This window comes from Rousettus aegyptiacus, unplaced genomic scaffold, assembly GCF_014176215.1.
Source record: "Rousettus aegyptiacus isolate mRouAeg1 unplaced genomic scaffold, mRouAeg1.p scaffold_m13_p_1, whole genome shotgun sequence".
NCBI classification, from domain to species: Eukaryota; Metazoa; Chordata; class Mammalia; order Chiroptera; family Pteropodidae; genus Rousettus; species Rousettus aegyptiacus.
Window position 1 is genome coordinate 151,886,843 of NW_023416284.1, and position 18,308 is coordinate 151,905,150.

The 18,308-nt window shown below is 35.2% G+C and overlaps 1 protein-coding gene across 1 annotated transcript in view; it reads right to left on the reverse strand.

Moving 5' to 3' along the window:
- The window catches only part of MAN1A1 (mannosidase alpha class 1A member 1), a 142,811-nt gene that overhangs the window by 16,763 nt on the left and 107,740 nt on the right, over positions 1-18,308 (reverse strand). The window contains exons 7-8 of the mRNA XM_016153805.2: positions 5,909-6,032; positions 3,881-3,974 (exon numbers count right to left, since the gene is read on the reverse strand). Of these exons, the coding sequence (XP_016009291.1) occupies positions 3,881-3,974; positions 5,909-6,032 (218 nt within the window). The remainder of the gene's footprint in view (positions 1-3,880; positions 3,975-5,908; positions 6,033-18,308) is intronic.

Genomic DNA, 18,308 nt, shown 5'->3' on the forward strand with positions numbered 1-18,308 from the left:
GATGGAAGTAGTGTGTTTGGGCATTTGGTAATTTTTAAAAAAGCAAAAAGGGTTACATATTAATAAATTGTTTTAATTAATTTTAATAAGTGTCAATTTTCTATTTTTTTATTTCTTGCATATAAAATTTTCTCATTTAGAAAAAATCAAAATAAAGGAACATAGAGGGGAAACAAGAGAAACATCCTTTGATAATTTAGCATATCACTTGCTAAGCTTCCCATGTGTCTGGATGACTCTTTGTGTTGGCAACAGAGTCCTGTGTAAATATCTTAGTGGATATAGGACAGAACATGCCTGATTTTATCAGTAGGAAAGGACCGCCTACTTCTAGAAAGAGCATATGTGGTATTTTTAATCTCAAATGCTCTAAAGGTAATGTGTACTATAGTCACTCAAATATTATATTATTCTCTAAAGAGGGTAATTTATTTTAGAATTCCTAATACTTAAAAAGAGAAAAAAAAACAAAACAAATAGCAAAAGAATGAAGACAAAAAAGATTACTCAATATGTTCATTTTTTAAATTTGTAAATTTTACCTAAATTTGAACTTCTAAACGTAATATCCCAGTGATGCTAGTAACACTATATGTATACTAGTGTTGTTATAATAATCAAAGAAAAGTGATAACTTCCCTGCCTATGACATATGTCCTCATATGTCCTCAATAGTCACAAGATCTCTGTCAGTGACCAGGACTGGATGCTGCCTCTCAGCTACCACTGAGGAGCAGGGGCAAACTGTTCAAGGAGAATAAATAGAACTGTTATTAAAAGCAGAGGCAGAAAGATAGATTTGATACAGATTGAATGGGTATTCACAAAATTCAAATAAGTAAACACCTGCTAGGTGCAAGGTACTATGTGCTGGGTTAACAAATATGACTAAGACAAAGTCACCACCCTCAAAACTTTTGGATCCCTAGGTTAATGGATAAGTATATGAATCATTAGGAAAACGACTGTCACAGGAGAGTACCCAAAGAGTTGGGACACGGGAGGAAGAAGGGGATGAGTAGAGAAAAGTGGGTGGTAACAAATTCCAACCTGGGTCTTGAAGACAGCCTCCCAGAAGAAATGGTGAGTGAGCAGAGCCTTGGTAGAATCAGAAAATGGTACAAGGGCTGAGGAAACAGTACAAGCCCATATCTGGATATGGCCAAGCAGGCCTTGACTAAATTAAAAAATAAGTGTGTCTTCCTTCTGGCTGGAACCACAGGATGGGGTTGGGGAAAAGAGAGACATGGGACTCATCAACCCTGTTTGCTTTTCCAACAGGAAATTGGCCCATGAGCAATCCAAATAAAAAGGCACTTTGTACCAGGAATCATGGCTAAATGCATAGCACATTGGTGACCCAGAAGGTGAAGCTAGGATGTTCCAGTAAAACTGACTCTTTTTGTTCCTCTTCATAGTGACTTCTAAACCCTAAACCACAGGAAGAAAACAGTAAATCCTAGAAACTTTTATTCAAGTTTTAAATCTTTCATGAGGAGAACTCTAAAAATCCTTGTCTTTTCACAGAATCATATCTATTCATCTTGTCCTTACAAAGCTGCTTAAGTTCTGTCTTATCCCAAATACTCTAGTGACCTTCAAAGTTTTTATGGTCTAAGTATCCCTTTACACTTTGAAAAATGAATAGGCACCCCATAAAACTTATTTATGTACTAATGATATTTACTATATTGGAAATTAAAATAGAATTTAATATGTTTTATTAATTTATGCAAAATAACAGTAATATACCCATTATAACATAGTTTTTTCTTAAAAATATATTTTATAAAACAAAAGTAATTAGTGAGAAGACTGACACTAGTTTACATTTTTGTAAATCTCTTTAATGTTTGCTGTACTGTAAGGCAGCTGGAATTACATATCTGCTCTGCATTCATTCCATACTATATGTTACTCTGGCTGAAACATATGAAGAACATTCAGCCTTACGCAGTTATATAGCTGGAAAAGGAAAGAGTATTTTGTCTTTTCAGATTATTGTGGGTGTTTTTCTTTGATGCTATAACAAAACTTGACAAGTGGTTTTTTTTAAAGGTAAAGTTTTTCAAAAGTTAGTTGCAATGTAGAATTAGAAAACACAATGAATTTTTGTACTGTTACATTAAAAGTCATTGGTCTATCTTGCAATTCTAATGGATCTTTTTCTCATACATGATTTTGTAACATCAGGCATCGGTCATTTGAAAAATATTGGTTCACGAAATTATGCATATCTTCCAAATGTTGACACATTTCATTACACAATATAAAAAAACAACATCACCAATCTCATCAGAAAAGTCTTTGAGTGTTGGTTAAAAGCAATGAGCTCATGGTGGCATATACAAGTCTTCCAAAATTTTAATTTTCATTTAGAAGTTCAAATTTTATCATTGGTACAGATACTGTCAGTTTTCCTTGAAGCGACAGGCTCATTTTCAAGAACATGTCTACTGATTACCCAACTCAGAATAACCATAGTTTGTCTTCAGTTGTTCTTTCAAGTGAAAATGGTGACTCACAAAACAATAAATGGCTAGTTCAGCTCACAACTCAGTCACACAAGTGCTTTTCTATTATTATGCAGCAGGAGTGCTTTGAGTGTACTTTCCATTTAATCATATAGACTATTACAAAGATATGTATTCAATGGCTCAGATTTATTAGAATCAATAATTTATTTTTGATTCATTAAGAACATTCACAAGTGAAACTGGCATTTTTGCTTGCTTGTTTGTCACCGGCAGTGAAGATTTAGAAAGTCACTATTAATACTATTTGGTGCCTCTGACGTGGGTCTTACTGTGGTTTTAGTAGTTTTACCCACCATTGCTTTTGCAACATAAGTGTAAATGTCAACACAGGTCAAAAGGTGGAAAGTCTTAGTACTATCATAAAAATAGCTTGGACCTTGTGGACCCCCTGAAAGGTCTCGGGGTGTGTCCAGTGAACTGCAGTCCACATTTAGGTTAAGTGGAAGCCTTGATTATGGTCTTACAGTCTCAATTGCTAGGCCTTCCCTAGCCACTACTTGCATAAAGTCATAGATGTTAGCATTTTTTCAACTAAATTATTTTTTAAGAAAAGTATTCTAATGTAACAGTGAGGCACAATCATCTAAGAATATGACATTTAAATATAATGAAAAAACTCAAATTAGAGTAAAATTTTAATGCATTCTAACACACTTGACACAGCTAGGCATCTTACTTAGTATTCTTCACTTGCTCTCAGTTGCTGCTTAATCTATCAGCATTTCTCCAAATCAGGCTGAGAACATTTCTTTCAACTGCTCTGAATCTTTATACCCCTGGTCAAAGTCTGTAAGGATCTCAGGTGAAGGTTTCTGGCATAATACTTTCTCTTACCCTAAAGGTAACTCTACTGGCATGAAACCTTTATCTGCTGGCTTAAAATTAAGTACAGAAAATACCCTGTTTGCTCTTACAATTTTTCAGCCCTTAAAGATTCAGGCAGAAAATGTTATGTAGTAGAATGATCTAACTATTCTGTAAAAAACCCTGAGAGTCATTAATACAAAGGAACTAATTTTCCTTCTATTCCCCACGACCAGCTTGTTACAGGCTGACATCCCCATACTACCTGGACCAGATCTTGCCTTTCTGAGTAATCGCTTTACAGGTGCTTTGATGTCAGCATGCTCACAGTTATGCACGAAAAATAAACACTCTAGCTCCCTGGTAACACTTAATACTCCGACAGAGGCCTATTTATTTAAGGGACCCCACCTTCTTTCCCCCTTCCCAAACATTCTCTCAAAAAGATTGTGTTTATTTTTTTTTCTGCCTTTTCGCTCTGTTACTAGAACAATACTGGGTACCATAAAGAGCGAAAACAATACTAATCTTTTACTTACATTGACCCCACTGTCCACTGCTAGGATTCAGATAGTTAGGATAAAGGCCTTGTGGTTTTTCCAGGTTGTTCAGTACTGTTCGAATATTCATTACCTGTAATAGAAAACGAAATGTTACTACACAAATCTAAAAAATAATTCTGGTGCCATTCTTCTCTCTTTCTTGATTATATTTTTCCATGTTAGAAAAAAAAAAAGTTGTGTTAAATGATGCAGAATTAGAACAAAGATAGTTGCTACCAGCTCGCAAAAATAATAGGCAGTAAGTGAACATAGTCACTCTCATCTACGATGAGCCAGATGCCAAACAAGGAACTAGGGATACATCAGTGGATAAACAAAGTCATTACCCTTTTGGAATTTGCATTCTAGTGGGATTAGACAGATAATAAACAAAGAAATATAATATTTGCAATGTAATTATTATAACATGGTAATAATGCTATGAAAAAAATACAAGAAGTAATGGGACAGAGCGATGTGAGGTGGTGAGGCTGAACTGTTACTTGAAGTGGTCTGTGGAGGCGGAGGAGAGAGTGTTTGAGCAGAAATTTTAAAAAGTGAAGGAGCAAGCAATGCAGAAAATGGGAGGAAGCACAACCTGGGTACAGAGAGAAGCAAGTGGGTTTGGTACAGCCACTGAGGCTGGAGGACAGGTAGCCAGGTCCACACTATGCAGGCTTTGCAGGTCATGAGGGCTTATTTTATTCTGAGTGTGATGGGAAGCCATTGAAGATCTGTGTTTTTACAGTATTGGCATGACTAGGGAGCAAGAGAGGAAGAGGTAGTCAGGAGGCCACTGCTGAGTTTAGGGAAGAGATGATAGAATCTTGAACCAGGGCGGCAGCAAATGTTAACAGGATAGAACCCAAGGGTTTCTTAATGGATTGAACCTGAAGTTTCCCAGAAAGAGAGGAACAAGGGTCATCTCAAGAATTTTCATCTGAGCCACTGGGTAAATTAGGTCCCAGCTACCAAAAAGCGGGTCTGGGGGTTGAGTCTGAGACATTTTAAGTGGGAGCTGTCCATCACACCTCTTAGTGGAAATATTAAATAGTACCTGGATATATGGAGTCTGGAGTTCAGGGGACAGGTTGGGACTGGAATTATAAGTTTGGAGTCAACAGCATATAGATAGTATGTAAAGCCATGAGATTGGATGAAATAATGTAAGTGAACATAAAAGGAAGAGGCCCAGGTGGGAGTCCCAGGAATTTCCAATATTTAGAGGTTGGGATGATGAGGAAGATGCCAGAAAGAAGACTGAAAAAGAGCACTCATGAAGGAAGGAGGCAAACCAGGGGAGTATCCCATGCCTGCTGCAAGGGGCAGAGAGCATCTCATGGCGATGGAAGTGACTGAGTGCATCGAATGCTGAGGGCAAGGTAGATGAGAGGTGCGAATAATGACTCCATCTCGTAGTGTGGTGCTCACTGGTCACCGTGACAGGTGTGGCTGGGACAGAAGCCTGACTGGAAAGTGTTCAAGAGAGTGGCAGATAAGAAGAGGGGAATAACAAACAGATAATTCTTCCAAGGAATTTTGCTGTAAAGGGGAGCTGAGAAGTAAGGTAAAAGCTAAGGGCAGAGCGATGGGGTGAATATGAATTTATCCAAATGTCTATGGGTTTGTTTCTTAAAAATAAGAAACTGATTCAATTGCTACCTTGCATTTATATAATGCCTTGAGTTTAAAAAGTCTTTCACATACTTGGTTCATATAGTCCATACAACACTATATCTTTTGAAATATGAAAAAACAATTCAGAGAGGTAAAGTGACCCACTTGAGGTGTAGAGAATCAGATGTGCAAGCTGGGCCCTCTCACAATGAGTTATTAATGGTGCCAGGGAAAGACCAGGAGTTTACGGTTTGGTTAAATGAAAGGCTGCACATAAGAAAACGTCATCAAGAACTATATTAAATTTGGCCGTTCTTTTCAACATCCAATATTACTAAATCTATCAGGAGAGAATATTGTTTCTCACAAGCACTGCTTTGCAATGCAACGCATAGTGGAGACTCTCACCTTTTCTGCAAAGATGGAGTTTCCTGATAAGTGGCTCAAGTGTATAAACTCCAGATGCAAAGTTCCAAATTCTGCCAAAATACTGCTGCCTCCTGAGGCCCAGGGCCAGTTCCTTCCAATCCCACTAAAGAAGAGAAGAGATTAAAGAGTTATGGGTCAGACTAATTCCTTTTTTCTTTTTGCAGCTCTAAATAGTAGCAGTGAAAGAGACAGCTTTTGAATAATGGCTCCTCAGCTAACAGCCCACTCGGGAAATTTAAAAATATCCAGCATTGTTGTCTTTGATTGGTTACCAGTTTCAAGATTCACTCCTATTTCCAAATTGAAAATCAGTGTTGACTTAAGTCACAGATAAGTTGCTATGTGTCTGCTATTGATGAAGAGACAAACATTTTGACAAGTACAGTGCCATATAGAGATGCACACCCATTCCAAGTAGAATATCAAACAAAATCAGACCAAAACACCCCCACCATGCCCCAAATACCACCTAAAGCACTTGAGCATTTAAATTAATTTCAGCCTGAGATTCCATGGAAGTTATAGATACTCACATTATATACAAATTTTTCTTGGATACTGGATAAATCTCAAAGATTCATGAGTAATATACTCACGCCATACCCTCTCCAAACCCTCCATTTACTGGACTTCCTTTCTTATATTTTGCTTTACAATACTTTACCTATGTCCTAAGTATATTTTTAAGGCATTAACTCATTCTCTGATATATTTAATCTATACTCAAAAATATCAAAAAAATTATGTAATTCAAGTATGAAAGGGGTCAGGGCAGAAGCTTCAAAAATGATTACCTTATGGTTCATGTTGGAGAAATGCTTTTAAAAAAGAGTTAGTCTTAAACACACTTACACACACACACACACACACACACACACACACACACACACAGAAATGCACCTAAAGAGGCTCTTGAAACACAGTCATGTTCTTGGGCACAGTTTATTTCTGGAAAGCCACTTAAAATGTCAAGATATATGTGATAATTCAAATAAAGAATAAAGTCAATGATTCTTCTGATCAATAAATTTCCTCGAAGAAAGCTGAAAGCTCACATTTTGGTTTTAGTTCAGATACACATTTATTATATGCCTACTATTTGGCAGGGACTATGTATGATACCAGGTTACAAGATGGTTATGATGAATAAATCACTCTTTTCTCAAAGACCGTATAGTGTAACGGGAGAGAAAGACCTGAGCATTAAATAATTCTAGTTGAATGTGGTAAATACCAAGATAAACACGTGGAGTTCACTGAGTACCTACAGCCAGGACACGCAACACAAAATGGCGGGAATCATAGAAGGAAGGCTATTTCAAGGAGGAGGGTCCTGAGCTGATTCTTGAAGGATAAATAAGAAATAGTGAGGAAAGAATGGGAGAGGGAGAATCTGGACATGGAGAGACATATAGCAGAAAGGCTAGGAAGTGGAGGCAGCCCCCAATTTGGGTGAGTGGAAGGAATGGAAGGTCGCAGGAGAGAAGGTTAACAAGGTTCAGCTGAAGCCCAGTCTTGGGAATTTGTGGACTTCTCACTTTCTCTCTTTCCAAGTTGGCCCCATTTAAATACTGCTCTATTTCCCAACCCCTTGTTTTTTGCCTCACATCGTTCACAGCTCTGGGTAAACCCTTCCAGTCCTGTCGCTGCCTCTGCTGCGGGGAGTCTGAGGAAGGTTTAAGGAAAGGAAAACAATGAGGACAACGGGCATCTGACCTCTAAGCTGGCCTCACTCTTATTTCCGATTTCTTTTCAGAGCAAAAGCTAGGTTTTGTTCCAAAATATTGATTTATGGTAAAGCTAATAAAAAGTACGCAGAAATAAAAGCGATCTGAAAATCATATAGTCATTCCGTTTAGAACATATCTGATATTTATTAAGTTTTGAGAATGTGAGTCAGTTTTTATTTTTACAGTTGACTTCCATAAAAGGAATATCCAATCATCCAAATAGGAAAAACAGCTACTCAAATTTTATTAACATATGGCAAATGCACATGGTAATTGGTCATTAATTTGTTGTCATGATATCTTATTTTTTTTATATTCCAACCATTCTATCACTGACCAAAATCAATAAGCATATTAAGCAGAATGACAAATTTCTCTGTTCTAGAGAAACTATTAAACACAAAGCTGCAACATATGGCAACGTCAGGGTAGGAGGTAGTGATGACTTCATCCCGGAGAAGGAAAAGGATAGCGTGCTGAGGAACCTAGCACGGTTCCCGGGTCTTCAGGGGCTGATTCTTTTCAGTTCAGGGTATTAGATAGGGAGTGTGGTGGTATACTCGCTCACATGGGAAATTCAAGCAATATATATAGATACTAAACTAAAGTTCAAATTAGTTTCGTATCTAGGCATTTGTTTCCTGCTATTAATGTGGTTAATCAAGAGAAAATCAGAGATATGCTGAAAAATTTTCAATATGCTTTAAAAAATTAGAATTTAAAAGGGTCATATATATTCTCTCATTGTTCTTTGCATGCATTCATAGCAAAAGGAAAATAGCATTCTTTTCCACCACTGTTCAATTGTACAGAGAGTAAGAACATGAAAAGCACTGGCAAAGGGTATGTCATGCTATCAGAAAGAAAGCTGGGTTTAGAATACATGGTCTGTTTGTATGAAAGGATGGCTTTGGTTACCATTTTTTCAACCTATGGAATTAATGTAGTTCAATAAAATTACAAGATCAATGGTTGTACTGGCCAGGGAAGGGTTTTGAGAAATCAGAAAGGTCATCAGTATATCTAGATATTAAGTGAGGTCACTTGCCTTTTCTTAGGCAAAGGTTTAAAGACTTGGAAGTTGGCTTAGGGGAGAGCATGGGGTGCAAACCAAAAGCCATCATAGCTCAAATGTGTGTGTCAGAAAAAATTACTGCCTACTTGCACAGTATAGGTATACAGAGTCAGAACCAAGACCTGGTTGCTCATGGCATGATTTCCAAGATCTTTTTTTTGTCTTTAAATTCTATACATTTGTATGGTTCTAATGTCTATAATGATACATATGGACAGTTGGCATTAGACACCAAAATGGTGGGATTGTGATAAAGGACAATGAGTCTAGAGAGAGTTTTGCCCCCTTGGTCTGGGGGTCAAGGCGTCCTGGGCATCTCACGATAATAAAGGTTAAGCTGTCTAGAACTCTGGCTCAACATGAGTCTCATCTGAGGAAGTAGGGGATTTAAAATGTATTTAACTTCAGTTTCATTATCATGATATTTTAAAGGCAGTCATGCTGTTCTTTATTTTATCTCTCTTTTACAAACACTGATAATATTTTAGAAACACATTTTATAGATAAAATAAGTTTGTGTTCAGAAACTATTAGTTCCATAAGGTAGGCACAAAAGGAAAGAATATTTAAATATTTCCAATTTTGTTACAATAACTGCATTTTAAGCCAAAACCATGAGTCAGCATATGGAAATGTATACACAAAAAGGCAATTAACATGATTTGGGGAGCTGCCAAGAGTTTGGTATCAAACTTTTGTATCCCTCTAATTTCATTTCTTTTATGTTTTCCAATCTCCAGTTCTTCCATTTTAAATTGGAGTATCATTTAAAATACAGCTGACCCTTGAACAACATGGGTATGAACTGCATGTGTCCACTATGGAGATTATTTTTCAATAAATATTGTAAATGTGCTTTCTCTTCCTTATAATTTTCTTTTTTCTAACTTGCTTAATTGTAAGAATACAGTATATAATACATATAATGTATAAAATATGTGTTAATTGACTGCTCATGTTATCAGTAAGGCTTCCAATCAACAGTAGGCTATTAGTATTTAAGGTTTTTGGAAGTCAATTTTCAACTGTGTGGAGAATTGGTGCCCCAACCCCATGATGTTCAAGGTTCAAATGTATATATTTCAATTTTTAATTTAATTTAAATTTTCAGTAGTTTGTGAAGGTAATAGTTCTTTGAAAATAAAACATCAAAACAAAAAATAACTGATCTTGGCAATTGAAATCAGAAACGTCTTTAAAAAAAAACTGAGTCTCAATGATTCTTTTGCAAGTGTGGAACACTATTTTGTTGCTTTAGAGACTTTAATTTGTAGTTTATTAGCAGTGGCAATATGCTTCCTCATCCTATTGTACTTGAAAGCAAGAAGGTATAATTATTTACTAACCTCAAAGCTCTGATAAGCAATGGGCATTATATGTTTTTCCTTCTCTTCTGGGAATGGTTAATAGCACCAGAGGAATGAACTACAGTACTAATGACACTATTCTCTCACGTCTGAATCCCACAAGAGAGCTGCTAATTCTTTTCCTAGAGCTTGTAATGAATCACATAGCTGTAGGGTTGTTCTAGATTGATGATATATCCCTTCAAAATAATTTTAAATTTAAGTACCTAAAGTTATACATGATAGCAACTACCCAGATACAATTCATATCATTAATGAATACATTTGGCTACTTAGTATAACCAAATGTAACAAATAATTTATAGATCTGAAACAATTCTAAAAAATTTACCAGATGAAATATATAAACAAAACATTAAATAGTTATACAGTCTTGATTAGCTATGACTCTCAATTTACTCTTCCTTGCTGCTTGCTAGTCTATGCAAACTGGGAAATAGGCCAATAAAATTTTTCTTGAGAATTCATGATCAGATTAGCTGATCAGTAAACAAACTCCACTCAAGTTCATAGTCCAGAATATAGTTTACTCTTTGGGGTAAATGAAGTTAACAAGTTTTAGAAGGGAAAATTCCCCACATTCTGTATATTATGGTAAAGCCTTACTTATGTATGCAAATGGAGAGGCACAGAGGGATATTTAATTCAAAAGAGTAGATAATCCAATATTATTCCTTTTGGATTTTAACACAAATTAGAAAAGACTAATTAGAAAGTTCATGAATTATTGTTTCATTTAACTATATTCCCAAAGCTAATTGATTTTGAGATTAAGCAATTTCATCTTTACTTATTACAAATGCCTCATTCCTGAAAAGGTTATTCTTTTCAGTGCTATTCTTTCAGGTTTGTAGTCTAAAATCTCACTAAGAGTTGGATCAACAATTCCAGGGACTGATATTCAAAAACTAGTTAAAATTCTACTATAGCTCATCTATAGAAAATTTGACTGGGGAGGACGACTTCCCCAAGGCTAACCTGCAGGGAGAAAATGGCTAATAAAAGGCAGCCACTTGACTGAATTAATTCATAATCCATGGCTTTTCTGCTTTTGAACAGCAGCATGTGAGTTACATCTCTAGAGTTTCCACATTTAATTTTTTAACCGGGGGCCAAAATCATGTTTAAAATTAGCCATATCTTGCTTCATATTATGGGTAGTTATTTTATACAGAATTGAAATGGAATAATTATTATTTTAGTTTATTCTTGTCTTCAATACTGCTGTCCTCGTATTTGACTATCTAAGATTGGAGGAGAGGCTGGGAATTATAAAGACTGAGATGGTGAGAAGCCCTCTCTAATTTCAAAAGCAATCTGAGCCTGAGGTCCAAAGATGCCAAAATTCTGTTTTCCACTTGTTTTTCAGGTAATATCTCCTTGCCTACAACTACCAACAGACTGCAAAGAAGCTGAATGCAGTTTCTACTCAGTTATTGGGCAAACTGGCACATCTTCTTTAGGTTTGGGGAAAGGCTAGCAGTACTGATGAGGAAGCATTTCAGTGCATTTATGGTGTGTGGGCATGCATACACATTTACTTTTTTGTACTTCAATAAAGGCATATTCTACATGTTATTTTAAATACATATTACATTTTTCATAGACAATTCCCATGGCAATCAATGTATATCATCATCATTGTTGCTGAGTGCATAGTATCTGACTGGATAAATTCTAATTTATTTAAACATACCTCTTCTGATGGATATTGAAGCTAATTTAAAAGCTAACATATTCACACAAAAATGTCTACATAGATTCCAGCTGGACGATGTTAGTTTAACTGTCTAAACTGATAATAAGGATGGATTTGGGAATGTGTAGTAGGGGCATAAATGTCTACTGTGTAGATTTATTTCTCTTTACAGTGTGGGCCTGTTATATCCCACCACATTTGGTAGCCTCTAGAACTCTTGGGAGATCTCAAAGCCATTTGTCCTTTTGATGGATTTCATAGAGTCCTTTAAAACTCAGGAGAGGAACTATAGACAAGCAGTTTTATCCAGACACTTTTCTAATAAAACTCAGGATGGAATAGAAGCAAGTATACCCATCTTCAGAAATAGTAATTCACTAACATTAGTTTGGTAGACATCCTCCTTTTTTTTGGTTTCATATACAATTGTTCCATTATTATAAGAGTTCAGCACATATCATCATTCCAACACATTACTTGATATTCAAGACTAGTGAAATTTGGCTGTTCATTCATCTCTCTGTCTGCCTTCCATTCTATGGATCTTTGAATAATCTGTGGATCAAGCTAAATGAAATTAGAACCCAGGCTTTTAGTTCTCTGAATTCTGTTCTACAGTCTTTTTCCATAGCCGGAATGTCCAGGATTGGCCTCTTCTACAAGAATCTGAGATCCTCAGGGACAGAGATTATTTTAGCATCTGCGTAATCCCTAAGTCTAGGGCAGTGTCAAGAAACAGGTGTTCAATAAGTTTCATTTAATTAAGAAAAAATGACAGAGTGTCATTAGTTTCCATCTCTAACATATCTAGGTAACATAATCCTATATTAGTTAGTATCATTTAACCCTCTTACAACCAATTTAAGAAAAAACATCCTTTCTAGTCTGATCATTTAGGTTACTATCACAAACCCAAAGTGATCTGAGGTTGTGATTTCTAAGAGCTGAGATATGGTGAAACACAGAGTAAATTTTTATGAAGGCTAAATTTTACTCCATTTAAATGCTTGTCTTGTATTATGAATCTATGTCCTTCCTATTTTTGTGATGCTAAGCTTACCTCTTTCTTTTAAGATGAAATAATGGTAGCAGGTAGTTTTTCTTTTTTGGTGTCTTTTCTTGATGGGATGAAAACATTGGCAACCAAGGCCAGTCTTTCAGTATTTGGGGACATTTTACTTGGTCCACGGAAGCTAAAAGTCTGGCACCATTGATCTTAAGATGCTGCTGAAGCTATGGAGCTATTACTATTGGAAAGAACATCTCACTGTCAATTGCGCCATAACTGATGTTAGTTTTTGGCAGAAATTTTGAGATATGAAAGGATAATATAAAATAATTTTTTTTAGTAGGTTAAAAGATGAGCACTTTTTGGGTATCTTGCCAAACTCAGCAAGTAAGACGGAGTCAGTCAACCATACTTTGTTGAGTGCTTATTATGTGCCAAGAACTATGCAATGCAACCATCAAACACTAGGAAACTTGCTAAGGATTCTTAATGGTCAGGATAGCCTGCTCTGAAATTCTGACGCTTTGGGGTATCAATGGCAATTTAATTAAATTTTTTTTTCAGGCACTTAAAACAGGGTAAAACAGGTTTTGGAGAACCATTTCTATTCTTCCTATGGGCATTGCTCGGAGGCCTTTAGGGAAGAAATCAAGTGGGTCTAATTAACTTTTAATAAAAGAAAGTGAACTTTGACTGATATATGAAATACACTGATATTCTGTAATGAAGCTCATCAGGTCTTTACTCTAGGTCTTTTCCTGATATTAAACTACTTTGGAGTAACTGAGAAAGATTCATTCCCTGATGCTTAATAAATTAGTTATCATTATACTTCAGAGTGGGCAATAAATTGCTTTTTTAGGCAAGATCAGTAAAATAAATGCTACATTAAGAAACCTATAGTAGGAAAATGTAGCGAAATGCTACAAATGCTATTCAAATTCCCAAATGATAAATTAACGGCAAGGAAGTTTAAGAAAATAGATGATACCTAGGTAATCAGGGCCAATAATTAGTGTGTTCTTTTAAGCTGCATTATGTAAATTCAGATATTTGTCTTAATATCTAATGGAAATCTAACCAATCAAAAAAAACTTAGTTAATTGAACAACTTTATAATTTAAAATGGTAACTTTGCCTAGTTTTGAATTTTTATGTAGGAAGTATCACACACACACACACACACACACACACACAAATATGTGCATGAGAACAAACAGATTCAAGATTACTCAGAGCAGATGCTGGAGAATAAAGCAATCGAGCTACTTCATTCTCATTTCCCTGCCTTCTGCCTACAACTTATGGTTTAGAGGCTGTAGAAAACTATGTTATAAAAACAGTGTGGCAACTATAGTATTAAAAACATAAAGATTAGAAAAGTCATGATGAAAGAATAAAGAGGACAATGGAAAAAAAGAATAAAGAGGAAGAACAAATCATTGAGGAAATCTTGACAATAAAGATATCTGTCTTTAACAGAACAGGAACTACTACAATAAAATCAATGTCTATTCTGTTTTGGCCCCTCAGTGACATTCTTATATAAAACATAATCAGTGTAAAGAGTAAGCTGTGAATAATTAGTTACATATTCCTTTGCAACAGTATATAGAAAAAAATTCTGAAAAAAAATGTAACTGAACTCCTAACAACTATTACAAAATAAGAGTAATCAAAGTGGGTAGTTTACATGACTTCAACTTTTGGTAGTCTCTTAATTCTGACATTAACATTAAAAATTGTTTCCAATACAGTTCACTCTCAAACATGGGTTTGAATGGCATGGGTCCACTTACATGTAGATTCTTGTCAATAAATAATGTAAATGTATTTTCTCTTCCTTATAATTTTCCCAATAACACTTTCTTTTCCCTAGCTTACTGTATTGTAAGAATACAGCATATAATACATATCACATACAAAACATGTGTTAATCAATTGTTTATGTTAGTAAGGCTTTCAGTCAACAGGCTATTGGTAGTTAAGTTTTGGAGGAGTCAAAGTCACATGTAGATTTTTGACTGTGCGTGTAGTTGGCAACCCTAATTCCCACGTTGTTCGAGGGTAAACTATACGAAGTAAATGGCTGGTGGAATTTTGACAGTAAAACTACCTATATCATAGAAGAAATGTTCAAAATATATGAGTGTTGATGGATATAACTGTAGCTTTTGAAAGTCTTTATTTAATGTATTTAGCTCTGTAAAATGAAAACAGCTTAGTATCTTTTTTAAATTAAATTTACTGAGTGACGCTGGTTAATAAAATCATATAGGTTTCAAGTGTACAATTCAATAATACATCAAATGTATATTGCATTGTGTGTGTTCACCACTCAAAGTCAAATCTTTCGTCACTATGTATAAAGGGGAAAAGGGTCAAATATATGGTGATAGTATAGTATCTTGAGAGCACACAATCATTCACATTTTGCCTTAAGGAAACTGTCAGATAAATGGGTGCTCATACCAAAAATTATAGCTTTTGGTAACTTTATTTAATTTGTTAGAAAACATAAAATGCTAAGATAAAGACATCAGAATATTATTATAAAATTAGAAATAATAATCGCTCTCATTTTACCTTTCAGGAAAAGGAAGAGAGAAAAAAACTTTCGTTCTTTACTTCTGCTAATAGAGTTTGGGCTTTACATGACAGTAAGGATACAGCGTAAACTGCTGGCTCAGAGAATTTCATGTAATAATTAGGCCCCAAACACTGCTGTTCTTAACTTGCTGAGCATAGGGTTTGGTGATGTCATGCAAAGAATCTCTGAGAGAAGAATCTGGAATTGAAGGGGAGAGGTTGAACTTAGGACAAACTACACCAGACTCAGTAAGACCGACTCTGAAGAGATCTGGTCTGAAATGAAGTGCTGTGAAGTAAAGCAAGGAACTGGCAGGAGGATTCCAGGGATTTACAGAGTAGGGTTACTCTCATACGGAATAAAGCTTCGGCTTTGATAAGTGTCTCCTTTCCCCTGAATGTCAATTTAGGAATGATAACAATGTTTATGTGCTATTTCCCCCTTATTCAAAATGAAAATGCTCTCTTGGGTCCCATGGGGAAAACAACGCACATTCTTAGAATTTAAGATTACCTACTTCTGTTAATAGTAGACTGCCAGTGTGAAAAATGGCACAATTATCTTGTAAGTTAAGCACTAAGAAGAAAATAAAACAGGATGATGTGACAGAGCCTGATGGGGAGCTGCTTTAGAAGGGTTTGTTGGGAAGACAGCAGTAAAAACGGAGATCTTCAAACGGAGACCAGTAAGATAAAAAAAAGAATCTGTCAGTGAAGACCTGGAAGTTGCTTCTGCGAGTGCCCTAAGGTGGGCAGGACTCTACAAAGCATGAAAACAGAAGGCTGGCTGTGTGGATGAAATTCAATCTGTGAGGGGATTCTAGTGACAGGAACATGGGAGCCGATAAAGGGGCAGATCACACAGGGTCCCGTAGGCCAGAGCAAGCATTTGGATTTATTCCATATGCAATGAAAAGTCACTCAAGGGTTTTCAATAGAAGGTGATGAAATCTGATTTGAACATTTGAAAGTACACTCTGGACTCTAGGGGAATAATAGACTATATGAGAGCAAGACTGGAAGTAAGACAGCAAACAGGTATCCGGGCAAGAGACAGATGGTGACCTGGACTGGTTGCTAAGAGTAGAGATGAAAGGATGTGGAAGGATTCAGGCTATGGCTGGAGGTAAGAGTTATCAGGAAAAATTGAATTTGTGGATGAGGGAAGACAGGAATTAAGGATGATTTCTAGTTTTTTGGCTGTAGGAGCTGGGTAGGGACTGGTGCCATTTAAGAAGATGGGAAAGACTAAGGTAGGAGCAGGCATAATAAAGAAAAGCATGAGTTCTGATTTTAAATTTTGCTCTAATAACCATATTTAACATTTAAAAGAAAAAAACAAATTTGATCATTTTAATTTTCCTTTTTTTATCTTCTTATTAATATCAATTTATTCAATTTGAGGAACATTTGTTTGCAATGGTTTTCTAAAATTATTTTAAGATTATGAAAATAACATGCATAAGGTGAAAAAATTGAAAACATACAGATTATATAATGGAAATGAACCTGCCCATATCTAGATTTTATTATTTCTTAGGGCAAACACGATCAATATTTATTGAAATTTCTTTCAAAATTTCCTGATACATGGTTACTAGACAACATTAAAAAAATACAAATGGAAGTATACTATATATATTGCTATGTACTGTGTTTCATGAAAGAGTCAAGTATCTTGGTGCTCTACTGCATTACGGCTGCCTAGTATTCAGCATGTAGCTGTATAGTGACTTATTAAATCATTTTTCTTTTGTCTCAAGTTTTGCTATTATAAACAATGTGGCACATTCTTGAGTAGATCTCCAAAATAAAATCCTACAGGTGAAATTTCCAGGTCATAAAGTATGTATTTAAAATTTAATAAACACCACCCGATTACCGTCTAAATAATTTGCCCCAATACATACTTCCACTAAGTACGCATGAGAATGTTCTAGCTGCTAACTCTAAATCATAAAACTTGGTGAGTTTGCTAGGTAAAAAATAACATCTTAATGCTATTTTCATTTGCATGTTTTTACATCTGAGCTTCTGATGTTCAATGCCAATGCACATTTTCTTCGGAGAAGTACATATTTATGAACATGTCTTATTGATATACTGATGTTACTGTCTCTCTCACTTCTATTATTACTTATAAAATTTAAAAAAATACACAAGTAATGTGCACTCATTATTATGAGTAAAACAGTGTATAGATGAATAGAGAAAAGCGAATATTGTATCTCTACTCCCTTACAATTTCACTTACCTAGTTGACTAGTTAACCTGGTCAATCCTAGTTTAATCAACGTTATTCACCCACATTCATACAAGTGTGTGTGTGTGTCTGTGTGTGTATATTCACACACACATTATGTACATTACTTTGCTAGGTACCTTTCTCAGTAGCTCATCATAGACACCTTTGTAGGATAATCATTTTAAACAGCTGTAGAATAATATTTCATAAAATGAATAATCACATTTTATTAAATTCTCTATTGATAAACTGGCAGATCTCTTTTAATTTTTAAATACAACAATCATGCCACATAACCATTCATATTCATACTAAGGTTTTTAGAAAAAGCTTTTTAATATATTAAGGAAACTTGTCTTTTATCCATCACATGCTTTGCAATTTTTTTCTCCAATTTGCTGCTTACCCTTTGGTCTTAGTCATTTTTTTTTGCTATAAATTTTTATTTGGTAAAAATTTCCAATTTTTTCCAAACATATGTTCCAGGTTCCTTGCCCTATTTAGAAAGTCTCCCTTCACCCAAGATTATGTTTTAAAAATCCTGAAAACCTGGGCAACAACTTCATTAAGTCAAATTTAATAGGGTAATCACAGTATTATTATATACAAATAAGTATAAAATTTATATTTTTAAACTATGAATATTTTTGTTTCTCATACCATTT